At 46.3% G+C, this 15833-nt stretch overlaps 1 protein-coding gene across 5 annotated transcripts in view; it reads right to left on the bottom strand.

The window, feature by feature from the left end:
* Positions 1-15833, bottom strand: part of LOC147028870 (synaptic vesicle 2-related protein-like) — a 297753-nt gene that overhangs the window by 129386 nt on the left and 152534 nt on the right. For all 5 annotated transcript variants that reach the window (XM_085879658.1, XM_085879653.1, XM_085879655.1 and 2 more), the window contains exon 11: positions 10951-11027. In XM_085879658.1, the coding sequence (XP_085735784.1) occupies positions 10951-11027 (77 nt within the window). The remainder of the gene's footprint in view (positions 1-10950; positions 11028-15833) is intronic.

Here is a 15833-nt window from a genome sequence, read left to right as displayed (position 1 = left end):
TGATCGATCTGATGTCTGAACTCTACTCTGGTACTGAGAGTGCTGTGAGATGTGGTGATACCATCTCTGACTAAATTTCCACTTGTTATTAGAGTTCCTCAGGGGTGTGTTCTGGCCCCCACACTTTTCAGCACTTGCATGGACTGGATTCTGGAGAGGATGTCGGAGAGATCAAGCTGCGGTGCTTCGTTTGGGAATGACAAGAACTCTGACCTTGATTTCGCAGATGATGCAGTCATCTTTGCGGAGACTTTAAATTGCCTTTTGGGGGAACGTCGAGGTGCTGAATGAGGAGTCGGAGTCCCTGGGATTACGGGTTTCCTGGTTCAAAACTAAGATCCAGGCTTTCAATGGCATCTTGAATGCTGCTGTCCTGTCTGGGCCTGTTTGTGGTGAGGATGTTGAGGTCGAGGAGAGATTCACTTCCCTTGGCAGTGATATTCATGTCTCTGCTGGTTGTGAGCAAGAGGTCAACAGATGTCTGGGGCGGGCCTGGGGAGTCATGGATTCACTGGATCATGGGGTGTGGTGCTGCCGGCACCTGTGCGGAAGGACAAAAGTCCGAGTCTTCAGGTCCTTGTTGCTTCCAGTCTTGCTCTACGGATGTGAGACTTCATACTCTGACCAGGGATCTGAGATGGAGACTTAATTCCTTTGGTTCCAGGTCTCTTTGGAGAATCCTTGTCTTTCGCTGGTCGAACTTTGTGTCCAAGAGCGGTTGCTGAGAGATAGACTCAAATGAGATTTGTTTCCTGCATCGTCCGTGAACGTCAGCTGTGGCTGTATGGATATGTGGCTCTTTTTTCCTGACGCTGATCCTGCTCAACAGATTCTCTCAGTGAGGGAGTCTAGTGAGTGGAGGAGGCCAATGAGCCATCCATGTGCCTCGTGGTTGCAGCAGGTTGATCGCCATCTCAAGGAGATGGGGATGGGCAAGGCATCTGCCTGGGGGATGGCCAGATGGAGGCCCCTGGAGTACTGGCAGAAAGTGGATGCAGCGACGTGCTGCTCTGGCGCATGCTCCCATACCTGACCTGACCTGACCTTGTGTTGCAATCAGAAGTACAGTTGGCAGCTCCTGCAATTTCGAGGTACATATATGAGTATATTTGGATCTGAAATTTTGAGACCCTTCACAGGTGTGTATATTCGTGTATGCTTGGTTAATCGAGCACTGTGGTGGCAAGGTTTCATCCCATAAATTGGAGGTTTTGACTTATAACCTCAGCCGCGTTGGATTGATCACGTTTTCTTTGTCTTTGTGACGGTTTCTCAAGCAATTGGTAATTTTATATGACTGCGTGAAGTGCTTGACAAAGCTTATTTGATTTTTTTTTGTGAGTTTCAAAACAAAATACATTTGATAACACCCAATTTCTGAGCTTTTCACCATATTATTGTGTTTTCTCAATTTGAGTCAAATTTTTTCTACCTGTCACACGATGATTGTGTGTGTGTGTGTGTGTGTGTGTGTGTGTGTGTGTGTGTGTGTGTTCTTCATAATGCATCACATATTCTCTGCTAACTCCCCTACCCCGACTACCCACATCCCTCACTCTCTCTTTGTCCCATCCTCGCTCCACCCCCTCCTAATTAAGTGCAGCATGCTCCGAAAATCTGTGTCAGCCTTCATTTGCCCTCCCCCTCACGCAGCCTTCCCTCACCCTCCCCTCACGCAGCCTTCACTCACCCTCCCCTCATGCAGTCTTCCCTCGCCCTCCTCTCATGCAGTCTTCCCTCGCCCTCCCCTCACGCAGCCTTCCCTCGCCCTCCCCTCACGCAGCCTTCCCTCGCCCTCTCCTCAAGCAGCCTTCCCTCGCCCTCCCCTCACACTACCTCCCCTCACACTGCCTTCCATTGCCCTCCCAATCACACTGCCTTCCTGTCCCCCACCCCTCTTTTTCTCCCCCCTCCCTGAGTAGACCCGTCTTCTGCATGGTTGTTATGTCCGGACGGACCCTCCCCTCACACTTCTTTGCCCTGCCCTCCCCTCACACTGCCTTACCTTGCACTCCCTTGTCCTCCCCTGCCTTTCCTTGCCCTTCCCCCTCCTCGCTTCCCCACTCTCCTTCCTCACTGCCCCACCTTCCCTCACCGCACCCCCTCTCTCCCCTCCCTCCCCTCCCTCCCCTCTCCTCCCCTCCTCCTCCTTCCCCCCTCTTCCTCCTCCCTCCCCTCCTCCTCTTCCTCCCCTCCCCTCCTCCTCTTCATCCTCCCTCCCTTCACCCCTCCCCCTTCACCGCTCCCCCATCCCTTCACTCACCTCCTCCCTCCCCACTCATCCTATTCCTCACCCTCCCTCCCCACTCCCCTCCCTCCTCTCTCTCCTCCCTCCCCATCCCCCTCACTCCCCCATCCCTCCTCACTCCCCATTCTTCCTTCCTTCCCCCCTCTCCTTCCTCGCTCCCCCACCTTCCTTCCTCACTACTCCACCCTCTCACCTCACCCCTCCCTCTCCGCACCCCTCCCCTTGTCCTCCCGGTTCTCCCCCTCCCCTCCTTCCCTCTTCCTCCTCCCTCACCCCTCCTCCTCCCTCACCCCTCCTCCTCCCTCTTCCTCCTCCCTTACCCCTCCCTCCCCTCTCCTCACACTTCCCCTCCCTCTCCTCCCTCCTCCCTACTCCTTCTCCCTCCCCCCCCTCTCCTCCCTCCTCCCTGCTCCTGCTCCCTCCCCTCCCTCTCCTCACTCCTTCTCCCTCCCCCTCCCTCTCCTCACTCCTCCCTGCTCCTTCTCCCTCCCCCTCCCTCCCCATTCCCTATCCATCCCTGATCTCCTCCCCCCCTCCTCCCCTCTGATTATTGGTTTCCCGCTTAGCTTTTAAAATTACTGAGTGAATATCCTCCACTCCTGTGCAGCAAATGTGACCTTTTCTTGCATCCATATGAAGTTCGCATGGATAAAGTACACGAAAAGAAGAACCACAAAGGTTTACCTTCGAATATCATTCTTTAAATGTGGAATTCAAGTGAAAAATTAGCAAAATTCAATCCAAAAATACACCACTACATGGCCAAATGTAAATGGACATCTGCTCGTTCAACATCTTTTTCCAAAATCATGGGCATTAATATGGAGTTTGTCCCCCCTTTTGTAGCTAAAACAGCCTCCACTCTTCTGGGAAGGCTTTCCACTCGATGCTGGAACATTGCTGCGGGGATTTGCTTCCATTCAGCCACAAGAGCATAAGTGAGGTCGGGCAGTGACGTTGGGCGATTAGGTCTGGCTCGCAAAGGTTAGGTGTCGCTCCAATTCATCCCAAAGGTGTTTGATGGGGTTGAGGTCAGGGCTTTGTGCAGGCCAGTCAAGTTCTTCCACACCGATCTCAACAAACCATTTCTGTGTGGACCTGGCTTTGTGCATGGGGGCATTGTCATGCTGAAACTGGAAAGGGCCTTCCCCAAACGGTTGCCACAAAGTTGGGAGCACATAATCGTCAAGAATGTCTTCGTATGCTTAGTGTTAAGATTTCCCTTCACTGGAACTTAGGGGCCTTGTCCGAACCATGAAAAACAGCCCCAGACCCTTATTCCTCAAACACCAAACTTTACAGTTGGCACTATGAATTCGGGCAGGTAGTGTTCTCCTGGCATCCACCAAACCCAGATTCATCCGTCCCAATGCCAGATGGTGAAGCGTGATTCATCATTCCAGAATGCATTTCCACTGCTCCAGAGTCCAATGGCGGTGAGCTTTGCACCACTCCAGCCGACGCTTGTCATTGTACATGGTGATCTCAGGCTTATGTGCAGCTGCTCGGCCATGGAAACCCATTTCACAAAGCTCTCAAGGAACAGTGTTTGTGATGCCGTTGCTTCCCGAGGCAGTTTGGAACTCACTGGTGAATGTTGCAACCGACGACAGACGATTTTTCCATGCGACGTGCTTTAGCACTCGGCAGTTCCGTTCTGTGAGCTTGGATGGCCTACCACTTTGCGGCTGAGCTGTTGTTGATTCTCAATGTTTCCACTTCACAATAACAGCACTTGCAGTTGACTGGGGCAGCTCTAGCAGGGCAGAAATTTGACGAACTGACTTGTTGGAAAGGTGACATCCAATGACGGTGCCACATTGATCGTCACCAAGTTCTTCAGTATGGCCCGTTTGACTCCCAATGTTTGTCTATTACATGGCTGTGTGTTTGATTTTATACACCTGTCAGCAATGGGTGTGGCTGAAATAGCCGAATCCACAATTACAAGGAGTGTCCACATACTTTTGGCCATGTAGTGTATATCAAGCCACAGAGAACGCAAAATGTCATTCGATGTTTTTTTACAGTTCGAACCAACATGGAGGATCTCTGAACACGAGGTCGATGGACATTATTTATTTATTCTTTATCCGTATTTATGTCGAAGTGACAGGTCGATAATGAAAGCAGATTGCACAGAAAGGTTAAACAAAGCGATGTTGTCCAAAAATGAAATTGCACATTTTCAGCAGGCAACACAACATTCGAGGTACAGCGGGCCCAACACAGTCTGTTGATGTGAGATGTGTACGCTATTTTTATATGCATCTAAGTCGAAGTGAAGGGTGGATAATGAAAGCAGATCACACAAAAGGGTTAAGGTTAAGAGATTCCCGAGATTATCGTATGTGCAGAAATGAAATAAAGCCACGGACACTGGCATCTCTGGGCGTTTATAAGTGATTCAAAGGAAATTAAGATGAGGAATTCGATGAGATGAGTGAGGAAAGTGAAAAAAATATTTTGAGTGCTCTATCATTGAGAAATCATTGCAGCCTTTTCCAAGTCAAGGCATTGTTGAGCAGGCCAAAAAAATAATGGCAAATTAAGACCACAGAGAAGGAGAGCAAGGTGACCAAGGATAAGACTTGGTAAAAGATAATAAAATAAGGCCGTTGATCTTCTTCAAAAGGGGTATTTAAATTCATCCAAATACCCAATTTTCATTCATGTACTCCGTTTGAGTTTCCTTCATATGCATTCAAAGTTTCGGGCCACTAGGTTTCATCGTTCTGCTGTTCACACACTTTTATTTACAGCGGGAGTTTAGGAGAAACACACACTGACATTTATTAGTACGCAGACGTTAAATGATTTATGCATTAACATAAAAAATTTGATATAAATGGTATGATTCAAAGTTAAGCGATTTGTAAAATACAGCACAATATTTAGGGAGAACAAGGGGATTGCCTCATTTGAAATGGCATGTTTCACATGTCTGCCTCGTCACAGTGCATTATGGGAAATTCCGTCAAAACACCAAGCAACGCTTCAGTGTACTGTACATGTGCTGTTTACCATAGCAAGTTGTCTGACGCTCGCTCCTGATACTTTTTGGCATCAAAGCACCCCCAAAACTGTTGAGGACTTGCTGGAAATGACAAAGAAGAAGGGACAGGAGGTAGAGGAGGAAGAAATTGCTTGGGAACCACGTCAGCTGACTACCATTAAATTGCCTGACTTCTTCACACTCGCTGACCAGCTGGCCCAAGCAGCAGTAGATATGGACCCAAACCTGGAGTGAAGTTTCAAGTTTGGGAGGGTATTATCATCTGCCTTGACGACCTACAAGGAGATCTCCAGGAAGAAATGGCATGCAGTAAAACAGACCACCTGAGTGTAATATTTTAGGATTAGTGAGCCTGATAACCCATCTGTATTAATAAATGTGAGTGTGTGTGTGTGTGTGTGTGTGTGTGCAAGTGTGTGCGAGTGTGTCCTCCATAACTATGAAATCTTGCGGCCCCAAACTTTTCATGCATAGGGGAACTCCACGGAATGCATTAACGAAAACTGAGTGTTTGGGTAAATTTAAACGTTGCTTTTGAAGATAATTAAAATTAAAACCAGAAACACATGCAGTCTTTGGTCAGCCTGCATTCAGCTTGCGGGTCTTAATCAGCCATTTTGTTCAGCTCAAAAATTCCTCGCCTTGGATTCTTGGAACAGGTCGGTTTCTGTACACGGGCAGATTTCGGGGGCGTCTTTTTTTTGTTTTAATATACGTACATGATCGAAGTTCGTGCAAGAGCAAGACCAGAATAAAAGGGAACAGAATGGCAATAGGGAAACCTCAACAGCAGAATAAAAGTGAGAGTGAGATCAAGAGGAAAGGGAGAAGGACATGTGGTGAACAAACTGCACTAGAATGGCACTCGATATAGCACATACCTCTGCCAAGCTGAACAGTAAGTTTTGTATCCCAGTGATAGGCCGGATCTGCATCCGGACCTGAACCAGAATCGAATCTGCTTGTTGTTGTCACCTACCCAGCTCATCCATCTAGTTTTGTCACAACTCGTCCAAAACTTCTTGATACATCATGATATACATAGTTTTTGGTTCCATCTCTCAATGATGAAGAATCACTTACAAAAATTCAAAAAATATCAAGTATTTGGATCCGGATTCGGATCTTCACCAATATCTAACCAATTCGTCCTTGGCACAAACTCAACCTGCCCACAAAATTTTGGCCGAATCCATTCATAACCTTTTGAGATATCCTGCTGACAGACAGACAGACAGACAGACAAGGAGTGAAAACATAACCTTCGTCCACCTTCGGTGGTGGAGGTAACAAACCAAGCACCAACGAACAAAACAAAAGAAGTGAGCGAGAGGGGAACAATAACAATAAATTGGAAAAAGGGAGTGCTTGGAAATGGGGTCATTTGGGGTAGAGTAGATCATGAGTATGGATGGGGAATGAACAGCTGTCTTGAAGCCCTCAAGGGAAGAATTGGACTGAATAAACTGGAGAAGTTGGTTCCACAGGCGAGATAAAAGAGGAATAAATGAGTCGAAAGTGAGCAGCAGCCTGCATTTTGGGAGTTCAACAAGAAAATAATTATTGGCAGACCATGTGTGCTCTGCAGAAACTTGGGAAGGAAAGAACCAAGAGAGGGTTGAGGGTGCAAGACCAAAGAAGAGATAGAATACAGGCGAGGTCACCGACCTGTTTGCAATACAAAAACAACAGACCTAGACACTCAGCTTCATCAAAGGAGATCCCAATGATTTTGAGGGCATTGCGTTCCATGGCTACAAGGAGGGCAAGACATGAGGCAGGGCCCAAATGGGAGAGCAGTACTCCATTAAGCTGTGAATGAAGGCCTTATCGGTTGCCAAAAGTTGAAGTTGGCTAAGGAAAGTCTTTGTATAACGAAGGATGCCTAGTTGATTGCTGGATTTGGAGGACAACTTTGAAGAGTGGTTTGCCCAAGAAAAATCATGGCTGATAGTGAGACTGAGGAGTTTGAATGACTGAACTTTTTCAAGAAAATTGTTTGAGAAAACACATGGAAAGGTGTGCCCATACATTGTAATTGGAGGGGAGAGCAAGAAAGTGAGATTTATTTGGATTGAAAGAAATATCCCGTGTTTGACCAACTTTTGAATTTTTTCAAGGTCTGAAGATAGGGAAGAGGCTCTGCAGCCTCTTACCTATTTTCAGGATGAAGGATGTCATGAAAGTCCAAGTCTTCAGGTCCTTGGTACTTCCAGTCTTGCTCTATGGATGCGAGACTTGGACTCTGACCAAGGATCTGAGACGGAGACTTAATTCCTTTGGTACCAGGTCTCTTCGGAGAATCTTTGGCTATCGCTGGTTGGATTTTGTGTCCAACGAGCGGTTGCTGAGAGAGACTCGGATGAGATTTGTTACCTCCATAGTCCGTGAGCGTCAGTTGCGGCTGTATGGACATGTGGCTCGTTTTCCTGATGCTGATCCTGCTCACCAGATTCTCTCAGCGAGGGAGTCTCATGAGTGGAGGAGGCCAGTGGGCTGACCACATGCCTCATGGTTGACCATCATCTCAAGGAGATGGGGATGGGCCTGGCATCTGCCTGGGGAATGGCCAGACGGAGGCCCCTGGAGTACCGGCGGAAAGTGGACGCAGCGACGCGCTGTTCTGGCACATGCTCCCATACCTGACCTGATGTCACAGCAGTTGGTGGAGTCATACCTGCAAAGCCAGTAAATAAAGCCTGTAAATCATGCCTGTAAATTTGTTCCGTGAGGAACAAAAAGTTCCCCACCTATGACGTAATTGGTCACATGATTTGGCAGCTATGATTTTTTTTGAAGAATAAACCATTAAAAATAATCTTCTCCAGAACGGCTTTCCAGATCGAGGGGAAACTTTACGCATATGTTCCCCAAACATTCGGGATATCAGGGAGTTCACAGATAATTCATGTCACATTGTCTGGCAGCAATATTGGATTTAATGATATTTCTCTTGAACCACTGCATAGATTGAAGTGAAACTTCACAATTGTGATCTAGTCGTCATGGGGAAAATGTGTTTTATATTTAAACGTGATCGGACACATAGCCTGGCAGACAGAAATGTTTTTTTTTATATTTTTAATCGGTTATTTTTGAATTTTTTTCTTTTTAATAAGGCTCACTTGGCTGTGGCTGGATGGGTTTGAGGGTGGAGGAAGAGCAGCCTATCCTCCCTCCCCCCCTTATTATTTCATGTTCAGGTTATTTAGATACCAATTCAATTGCTACCAATGATGATGCCAGTGAAAAGGGGTCAACTGCATACGTAATAAACAGATTGAACGAGACCTGTTACTCGGTCCGTAACTCGTCAATCATGCATTGTAGAGACGTGCGGGGCCTCTTTAGACTCGGGGGAGTAGTCCCGGTTTCCCCTGTGGACCCGGTCTTATCCAAATTGAGGGATTCTTAATAATTATACACGATTTATATTTATAGTGTTGTAGTTAAATATAAAAGTTCTTCAACAACACACATCCTTCTCTTCCATGTGCAGCACAATGCTGCAAGTAGCATCATTGGCTGAAGGCGCAGCTATGTCGCTGATGAAACACTTCTGTTACCAGTACACTGGTACTCATTTTGCCAACCTCAGGAGGATGACATGCCGAGTCAATCCTACCTGGTGTTAAGTTAAACAGCCCAACAGGGGCTTGACCTCAAGACCCTATGATCTTAAGCCAGCCACATAACCGTTAAGCCAACACCAGGCAACAACACACATCATGCAACGATTCAATGCATTCTTTCTCTTCTACTTGGGAAAAGCCTCCACTGGTACTTCTGTCTCTTCCTGAAGCTAGGTTTGTAGATTGCTTCGCCACCATCCTGCTTTCAGACACCACTTACAATATTCCTAATCTGATTGGTTGCACAGCAATGCCTCCTAAGGATTTCCTCACACTTTAGGAAATCCTTACTTGAGGAGTTCCTGAGGGATGCTTATGCAACAGTCCTCAAGGAAATCCTTCGTGAAGGAATCACAGTGCTGAAGGGGAATCTTTCCTCAAGGATGAGGGAATTTTTTGCAAGCAGGTCCGAATACTATCCAGGTTCCTTCTGATGACTCCATGATTGCTTTTTGCTTACCCGGGATCCTTCTGATGACTCCAATGTAGTTAAAAAAAAAAAATTTGTATACAATGTCGATGCTCATCCAATTGCTAACACACAGAGCATATAACAAAGGGAGCACGAGACAAGAGTGGTGGGAGAGGGAAACTGAACTGTTAGATTTGGTCTTCCATTTGATTTGAATTGAATTTTTTAAAATCTCATTCTGAATTCGATTTTATAAAGAGGATGTCGTGGGTCACATGGCGAATTGTTGTATAAAAAAGCAGGGTTGTATTAAAGCGGGGGAGGGGGGGTGAAAACTCCCCTCTCACCCGCACCTCCACAAACCCCAATAACTCTCCCTGGGGTTGAAGCAAAGCTGGGTTTTATCAAAGTGTGGTTGTGTCAAAGTGGGACGTCTTGGTACCCGGTTATCACTGCCAGCAGTTATAAAGTGGCAGTTCTAGTTTATTGGCTTATTTGGAATTTGCATTCCAAATAAGGTATTGTCATCGCGCAGCGTCCGTCCGTCTGTCCGTCTCGTTTTTCGACTTCTCCGACCAAACCGCATGGCTGATCCAGCTGAAATTTGACAGCAACGTTCCTCTCATCACTGGTAACAGGAATTGCAAAGCTTGTTCTGGTCACATGACTAAGTAGGTCAAAATGGCTGACTTGGTAAATTTCTTCAAAAATCTTCTTCTCCATACCCACCAGTCAGAATGCTACTAAATTTGGGTTACAACATTAGGACAGGGTTGTGATGTTAAATTGCGGAGGTCATGCCAATCAGGTGACCGGAAGTGTGTCAAAATGGTGGACTTAGGAAAGTTTTGGGGAAATAACGTAAATTGTTTCAAAAATCTTCCTCTCGAGACCCTCGGTTCAGAATGCCACCAAATTTGGGTTAAAACAATAGGGCAGGGCCCAGATAAGCTACAGGTCCAGTGGTTCTATTTTTAGCTTATCTGGAATTGAACGTCACCCAAACTTCATTTATGCCATTCGATTGCTGACAAATGATTGCTGTATTTGATGTCACATTATCAAGAGCCAAAGCAGTGTAAAAACCTAAATAGATTTATGCAAATCGATGGATAAGTCAGGTTGGTATGCAAAAATATACTTGGAAATTAAAAGCAAAAAAGGGAAAAAAAATTGTATCCAAGGAGAAATGGAGACAATAAATCTGAAAGTGGAATAGGAATCAGCCAATCAAAACACAGTGAACAATTGTCAACCATCAATCCATCCATTTGGACCACACTCTGTGCAGAGCGTTGGTGCTGCCTAAGCAGCCTCCTGTGCTATTGGGTACAATCCTGGACAGGTCGCCACTCTGACACAGGATACCAGTAAGCTGCCACTCATTTTGCCAACCTCAAAAGGATAACAGGCAGAGTCAACCCCACCTGGTATTAATTCAACAGCCGAGTGGGATTTGAACTCAGGATCCTCGGATCCCAAGGCCACCACCCCAACCATTAAGCCAAAACCAGGCCAAATTGTCAACCAAGTGTTAATAAAGTTCATTATAAAATGGACAGGGCAGTTATGGAGAGAAAAGAATGGTGCAATGAGAAGATGAAAAAGACAAAGAAGGATGGAAAGAGACAAATGTGTTTACCTGAACAGCTGTTGTCCATTTTCATCAACTCAGTCGTGAGCAGAACCATGCCATAGTAGGAAAATGAATTCACAAGCCTGTTGAGGGTACAGACAATGGGGAGACAGTTGTGGTTGATTTGAGTGGCATTTTTGAGTGGTACACATTTAAGAACATTAAATGGTGGATTAAAGTCTTGGATTTATGTCAGATTTATAAAGTGGTAAGTATCCTTTGGGCTGGCAGGATGAGGCAAGAACACTCTCCCTCCAAGCTGTTTAACCTGGGTTTAAATCTCCACCCAGCTATAAACTGTCATGTTGGCATTTCACAGGCAGGGTGATTCATCAATATGTGTGTGCCGTCACTCAGATGGACATTAAACTGAGTTTCCCATCTGCCTGCATTAGTTGGTGCAGGTTAAAGATCTCACGGTGTCCTTCGAGAAGAGTAGGCGAGCTATCGCCAGCACCATGTCCAAATTCTTGCCATAACCACTGTTGGGAAAACAATGTCAAACCACTCGGTCCAACTCTTGCCAATAAATTGCTTTGGCAGCACTGATGCTCCCTAACAGAGTATTGCACTTGTACATCAGAATCAGACGTAGCAATGCCACAATGTGAAAAAGAAAGGGACACAAAACAGGAAACAAATTACATTTTTCTCAAACTCTATAATGGATCCCAAAGCATTGATTTTAAATGAATTTGGCTTGTTCGGAATTCCCATCTGAGCCAATTGTTCATAATGCTGATATAGATGGTTTATTATTGGAGCGACTCGAGTACACATACCATGGCAAGGCTCTGCTTGTCAAATGCTCATCTTGTCTCCAAACATCCTTGTAGATTTATGTAAAAGTACACCAATGTCTCAAATCACTTATGCATGCGAAATTATTTTACTCATGTAAAGGCTCTGTGCTTCCAGTTTTCAGGACAAATGATGTGTTTATGGTTTCATGGAGATTCAGATACATATGTTATACTTGCAATAAGGTGTTTTACCTCTTGGGATATTTTGTGTATGCCTGTTGTAAATTATGTTTTAACATTTGTGAAGCATTTGTGTGTTCTCTGCTGTTTCTGAGTCATAAGTTCTGTCCTGAAACGGAAGACCAAGAAGGAACCCGAAGAAGTAAAGAGCAAGGATGGAGTTATCAGGTGGAACTTGGATAGGATTCATCAATATGTGTATGCGCCGAAGCGTATGTATTAAAGTCAGTCTTTTCATGTTTTGATGGGGGTTTGATTTTCTGACAGGATGGTGCAAAGGCAGCACACATACTTTCTAACTGTGTAGCATTGGTTCAATTCTCATCTCGAGTACAACCTGCTCCATTGGTGTTTTTAAGGCAGGGCAATCCATTGGATGAACGTTGAGCTGTGGACACATCTGTGAACATAAGTTGGTGGATGTCATTTTCCTAAGTTATTGCTGGAACCATGGCTTCATTTCAAATTCCGACCACCATCAGTCGACTGCCTGGCTAGTCGGTTTGTGAAAGACTTGCACTAAACACTTTCCCTGGCTGACCCCACAAAAAGTTGGGAATGTGGCTGTTCAAGTAGTAGTGGTAGTGGTGGTGGTGGTAGGTTTGGGTTTTCTCACTTGGCTTTTCAGACCTGATTGGTTCATTTTTTGCCGTCCATATCTTGACTTTCCATCCTTCTCCTCGTTTCTCTCAAAAATGTTCGTTTAACTTTGTCTACGACGAAGTCGAGTTGAGCTGTTGAAACCATAACGATGTCCATCAGTCAATTCAATCAAACAATGGGTCCATTAACATTTTTTCGTTGTTGGCTCACCTGAACTTTAGTCTGGTGAGATTCTGGAAAGCACAGTGTATGAAGATGAGTCTGCAAACACTTCAGTTATTATCGTTTGAACCAAACATGATTTTGATGAAACTTGGTCACAAGCTTCATATTCGGATGCCTTACGAAGGTGTATTGACCGCATAAAAATCTGTACTCATTAAGGGAGTCTACGGGAGAGGGGGGAGGGTGTTTGAACCCCCAAAATAGGTATTTACTCTCCTTTAAAAAAATTTTTATATACCTTGTCGAGGCTCGTGTGAGAGCTAACACACAACGCACATCAAGGGGGCATGAGACAAGAGGGGTGGGAGTGGGAGGGACAAAACAGTGGGGAACAGACACATTAGGAGATCTGTGGAAGAGAAGATGGACATTACAGGGACTTTCAGGAAGGAAAGCAGGGAATTTGAAGGAAGTGGGCTTGGGTGGATTATCGGGGGTAGAAAAGATCGAGGATTTGGATGGGGGGATGATAAGAGGTGGTGGTGAACAGCTGTTTTGAACGCCTGGAGGGAAGAATGGGAAAGAATAGAGTGAGGGAGTTTATTCCAAAGGCGGAAAAAAAGAGGAATGAAAGAGCAAAGGTGAGCAGTGATTCATGATTTTGGTAGTTTTACCAGAAGGGGGTTGTTGGCTGACCTTGAGCGCCCTGAGGAAATGTGGTGGGGATAAATCGCAGAGAGAGCAGGGGGGGAGCAAGGCTGGAGAGGAGACGGTAGAAGACAGAAAGACCACCGTCCAACCTGCGGTGATTGAGTGAGAGGCCCAAAGACTCAGCCTCAATGTGGGAGATGCCGATGATCCAAAATGCCCTGGTTTCGGCAGCGTGAAGCCGAGAAAGGTGGGAGGCAGGAGCACCAGCCCAGAGGGAAGAGCAGTACTCCATCAGGCTGCGGACAAAAGCTTTGCAAGTGGTCAGGAGCTCAGGAGGGCCGAGGAAGGACTGCACGAAGGAGGATTCCCAGTCGGCGACTGACTTTGGAGGCGAGGTTTGAAATGTGGCTTTCCCAGGAAAGGCCATGGCAGATAGTGAGACCCAGAAGCTTGAAAGAAAGGACTTCTTCCAGAGGATTGTTGAGAAAGTGGATGGGGGGGGGTTCTAAACGGTCCTTTCGAAGAGACTTAGTGAGAGTGTGAGATTTGTCCAGATTGAAAGACATTTTCCACGTGTTCGACCAGTTTGTGATTTTATCCAGATCTGCAGTGAGCGAAGAAGCTGCTGCTTGCCGGTGTGAGGGATGACCAATGGTACGGCAGAGGGTGGAGTCATCAGCAAGAGAGTCGGAGAGATCATTGATGAAAACCAGAAAAAGAACAGGGCCCAGAATGCCACCTTGAGGAACTCCAGCCTGGACAGGAAAAGGGGATGAAAGAACTCCATTTATGGCCACACGTTGACTGCGACAGGAGAGGAAGTCTGCGAGCCATGAGTGGAGATGGCCTTGGATACCATAAGAAGAGAGTTTGGTGAGTAGGGCAGGGTGCCAGACTGTATCAAAAGCATGCGATATGTCCAGGGATACGGCTCTGATTTCCTGTCTGGCATTGAGGACCTCCATTCATTGTTGGGAGAGCAGAAGCAGCATATCCAGGGTAGAGTGACCTGGTCTGAAACCAAATTGATGATCGGAAATCAAGCCATTGGAGAAGAGGAAGGATTTCATGTCTGAAGCGATGATGGATTCCATAACCTTGCTGATGAATGGGAGAAGGCTGATTGGTTTGTAGTTGCAGGGATCTGTTTTTGCATCTTTTTATGCAGGGCAGTGATGTTTGCAGATTTCCAAGCAGATGGCAGATGACCTTGAGCAAATGAGAGGGTGAATAGAACAGAGAGAGGGTGAACAAGAGCAGAAGAGCAGGCTTTGAGGACACGTGGGCTGATGCCGTCTGGACCGGTTGCAGAATCTGAGTCGAGGTTTGAGAGCAAGCTCTCCACCTTGTCAGGAGAAAAGGACACAGAGTCCAGGGACAGTTGGGTGCGATTGGGTAAGGTGGGTAGAGAAAGTGATGGGTTTTTGACACAAGATTTGGCTGCAAACACCGAGTTTAGGCATTCAGCTTTTTCATGTGTGGAATCAGCAGTGCGACCATTTGAGATAAGGGAGGGGATGGAGGGGGAACATACACAAGAAACAGATTTGAATAGTCGTCACCAGGATTCTGAGGAGGGAGAGAGGTTTGAGAGTTCAGACTTGAGATTAGAAAGATGTTTTCTGGCTCTCCTGAGTGTAGATACACACTTGTTCCGAGCTTTATGGAAAGAACTGAGATTGCCCTCAGTTGGGTTTGCTTTCCATGAGGCAAAGGCAAGTTGTTTCAGGACAACTGCCTCACCACAAGCTTCAGTGAACCAAGGGCGGGAGGAAGGGTAGGACAACTGAAGACGAGAGCGGATAAATCTGTGCATGAGGGAGAGCAAGTTTCTTTGAAAGAATTCCCAGGATGAGTTGATGTTGGAGAAAGTAGCGATAGGAGACCAGTCTATAAGTTTGATGGCTGCTTGGAGACCCTGCCAGTCGGCTTGATTGAAATGCCAGACTCGACGGCGGTGAGGTGGTTCTCTGATAATAGCCAGGAGATGTCCACTTTGACAAGGACGTGGTCAGAAGAACTGATTGGAGTGGAGGAAGAGCAGCAGATATTGTCAGGGAAATTTGTCAAAATCAGATCCACAAGAGATGGAGTACCATTGGTTGAGATCCAGGTCGGTAAGTTGACCGATTGAGTCAGTCCCAATAAGTCGCAGAAAGCTTTTGCTGAGGTGCCATGACAGGTGAGAGAGGTACCCACACCTAGCCAACTGGCATGATGACAATTGAAGTCGCCACATAAGAGGAAGAGAGAGTTTGGATGAGAAGATAGAAGATGGTACATGTTTTCGGATAGTGAGGTGTAGATGGAGTCATCACTGTTCGGAGGCCGGTACAGTACACATATAAACATGAGGTGGGAGTGGAGGGGAAGCTGTAGCCAGAGGTATTCCTGGGGGTGTGGGGGAGTGAGAGCAGTGTATGGAGAGTGAGGAATAGAGTCTTTGATGAAGAGAGCAACTCCTCCACCAGGACGAGGTTCAGGTCT

This window comes from Eptatretus burgeri, chromosome 4 (genome assembly GCF_056783735.1).
Source record: "Eptatretus burgeri isolate ZD-2024b chromosome 4, Ebu_testis_v1, whole genome shotgun sequence".
Taxonomy (NCBI): domain Eukaryota; kingdom Metazoa; phylum Chordata; class Myxini; order Myxiniformes; family Myxinidae; genus Eptatretus; species Eptatretus burgeri.
The sequence above is the reverse complement of the archived record's forward strand: the minus strand, read 5'-3'. Positions and strand labels throughout refer to the sequence as shown.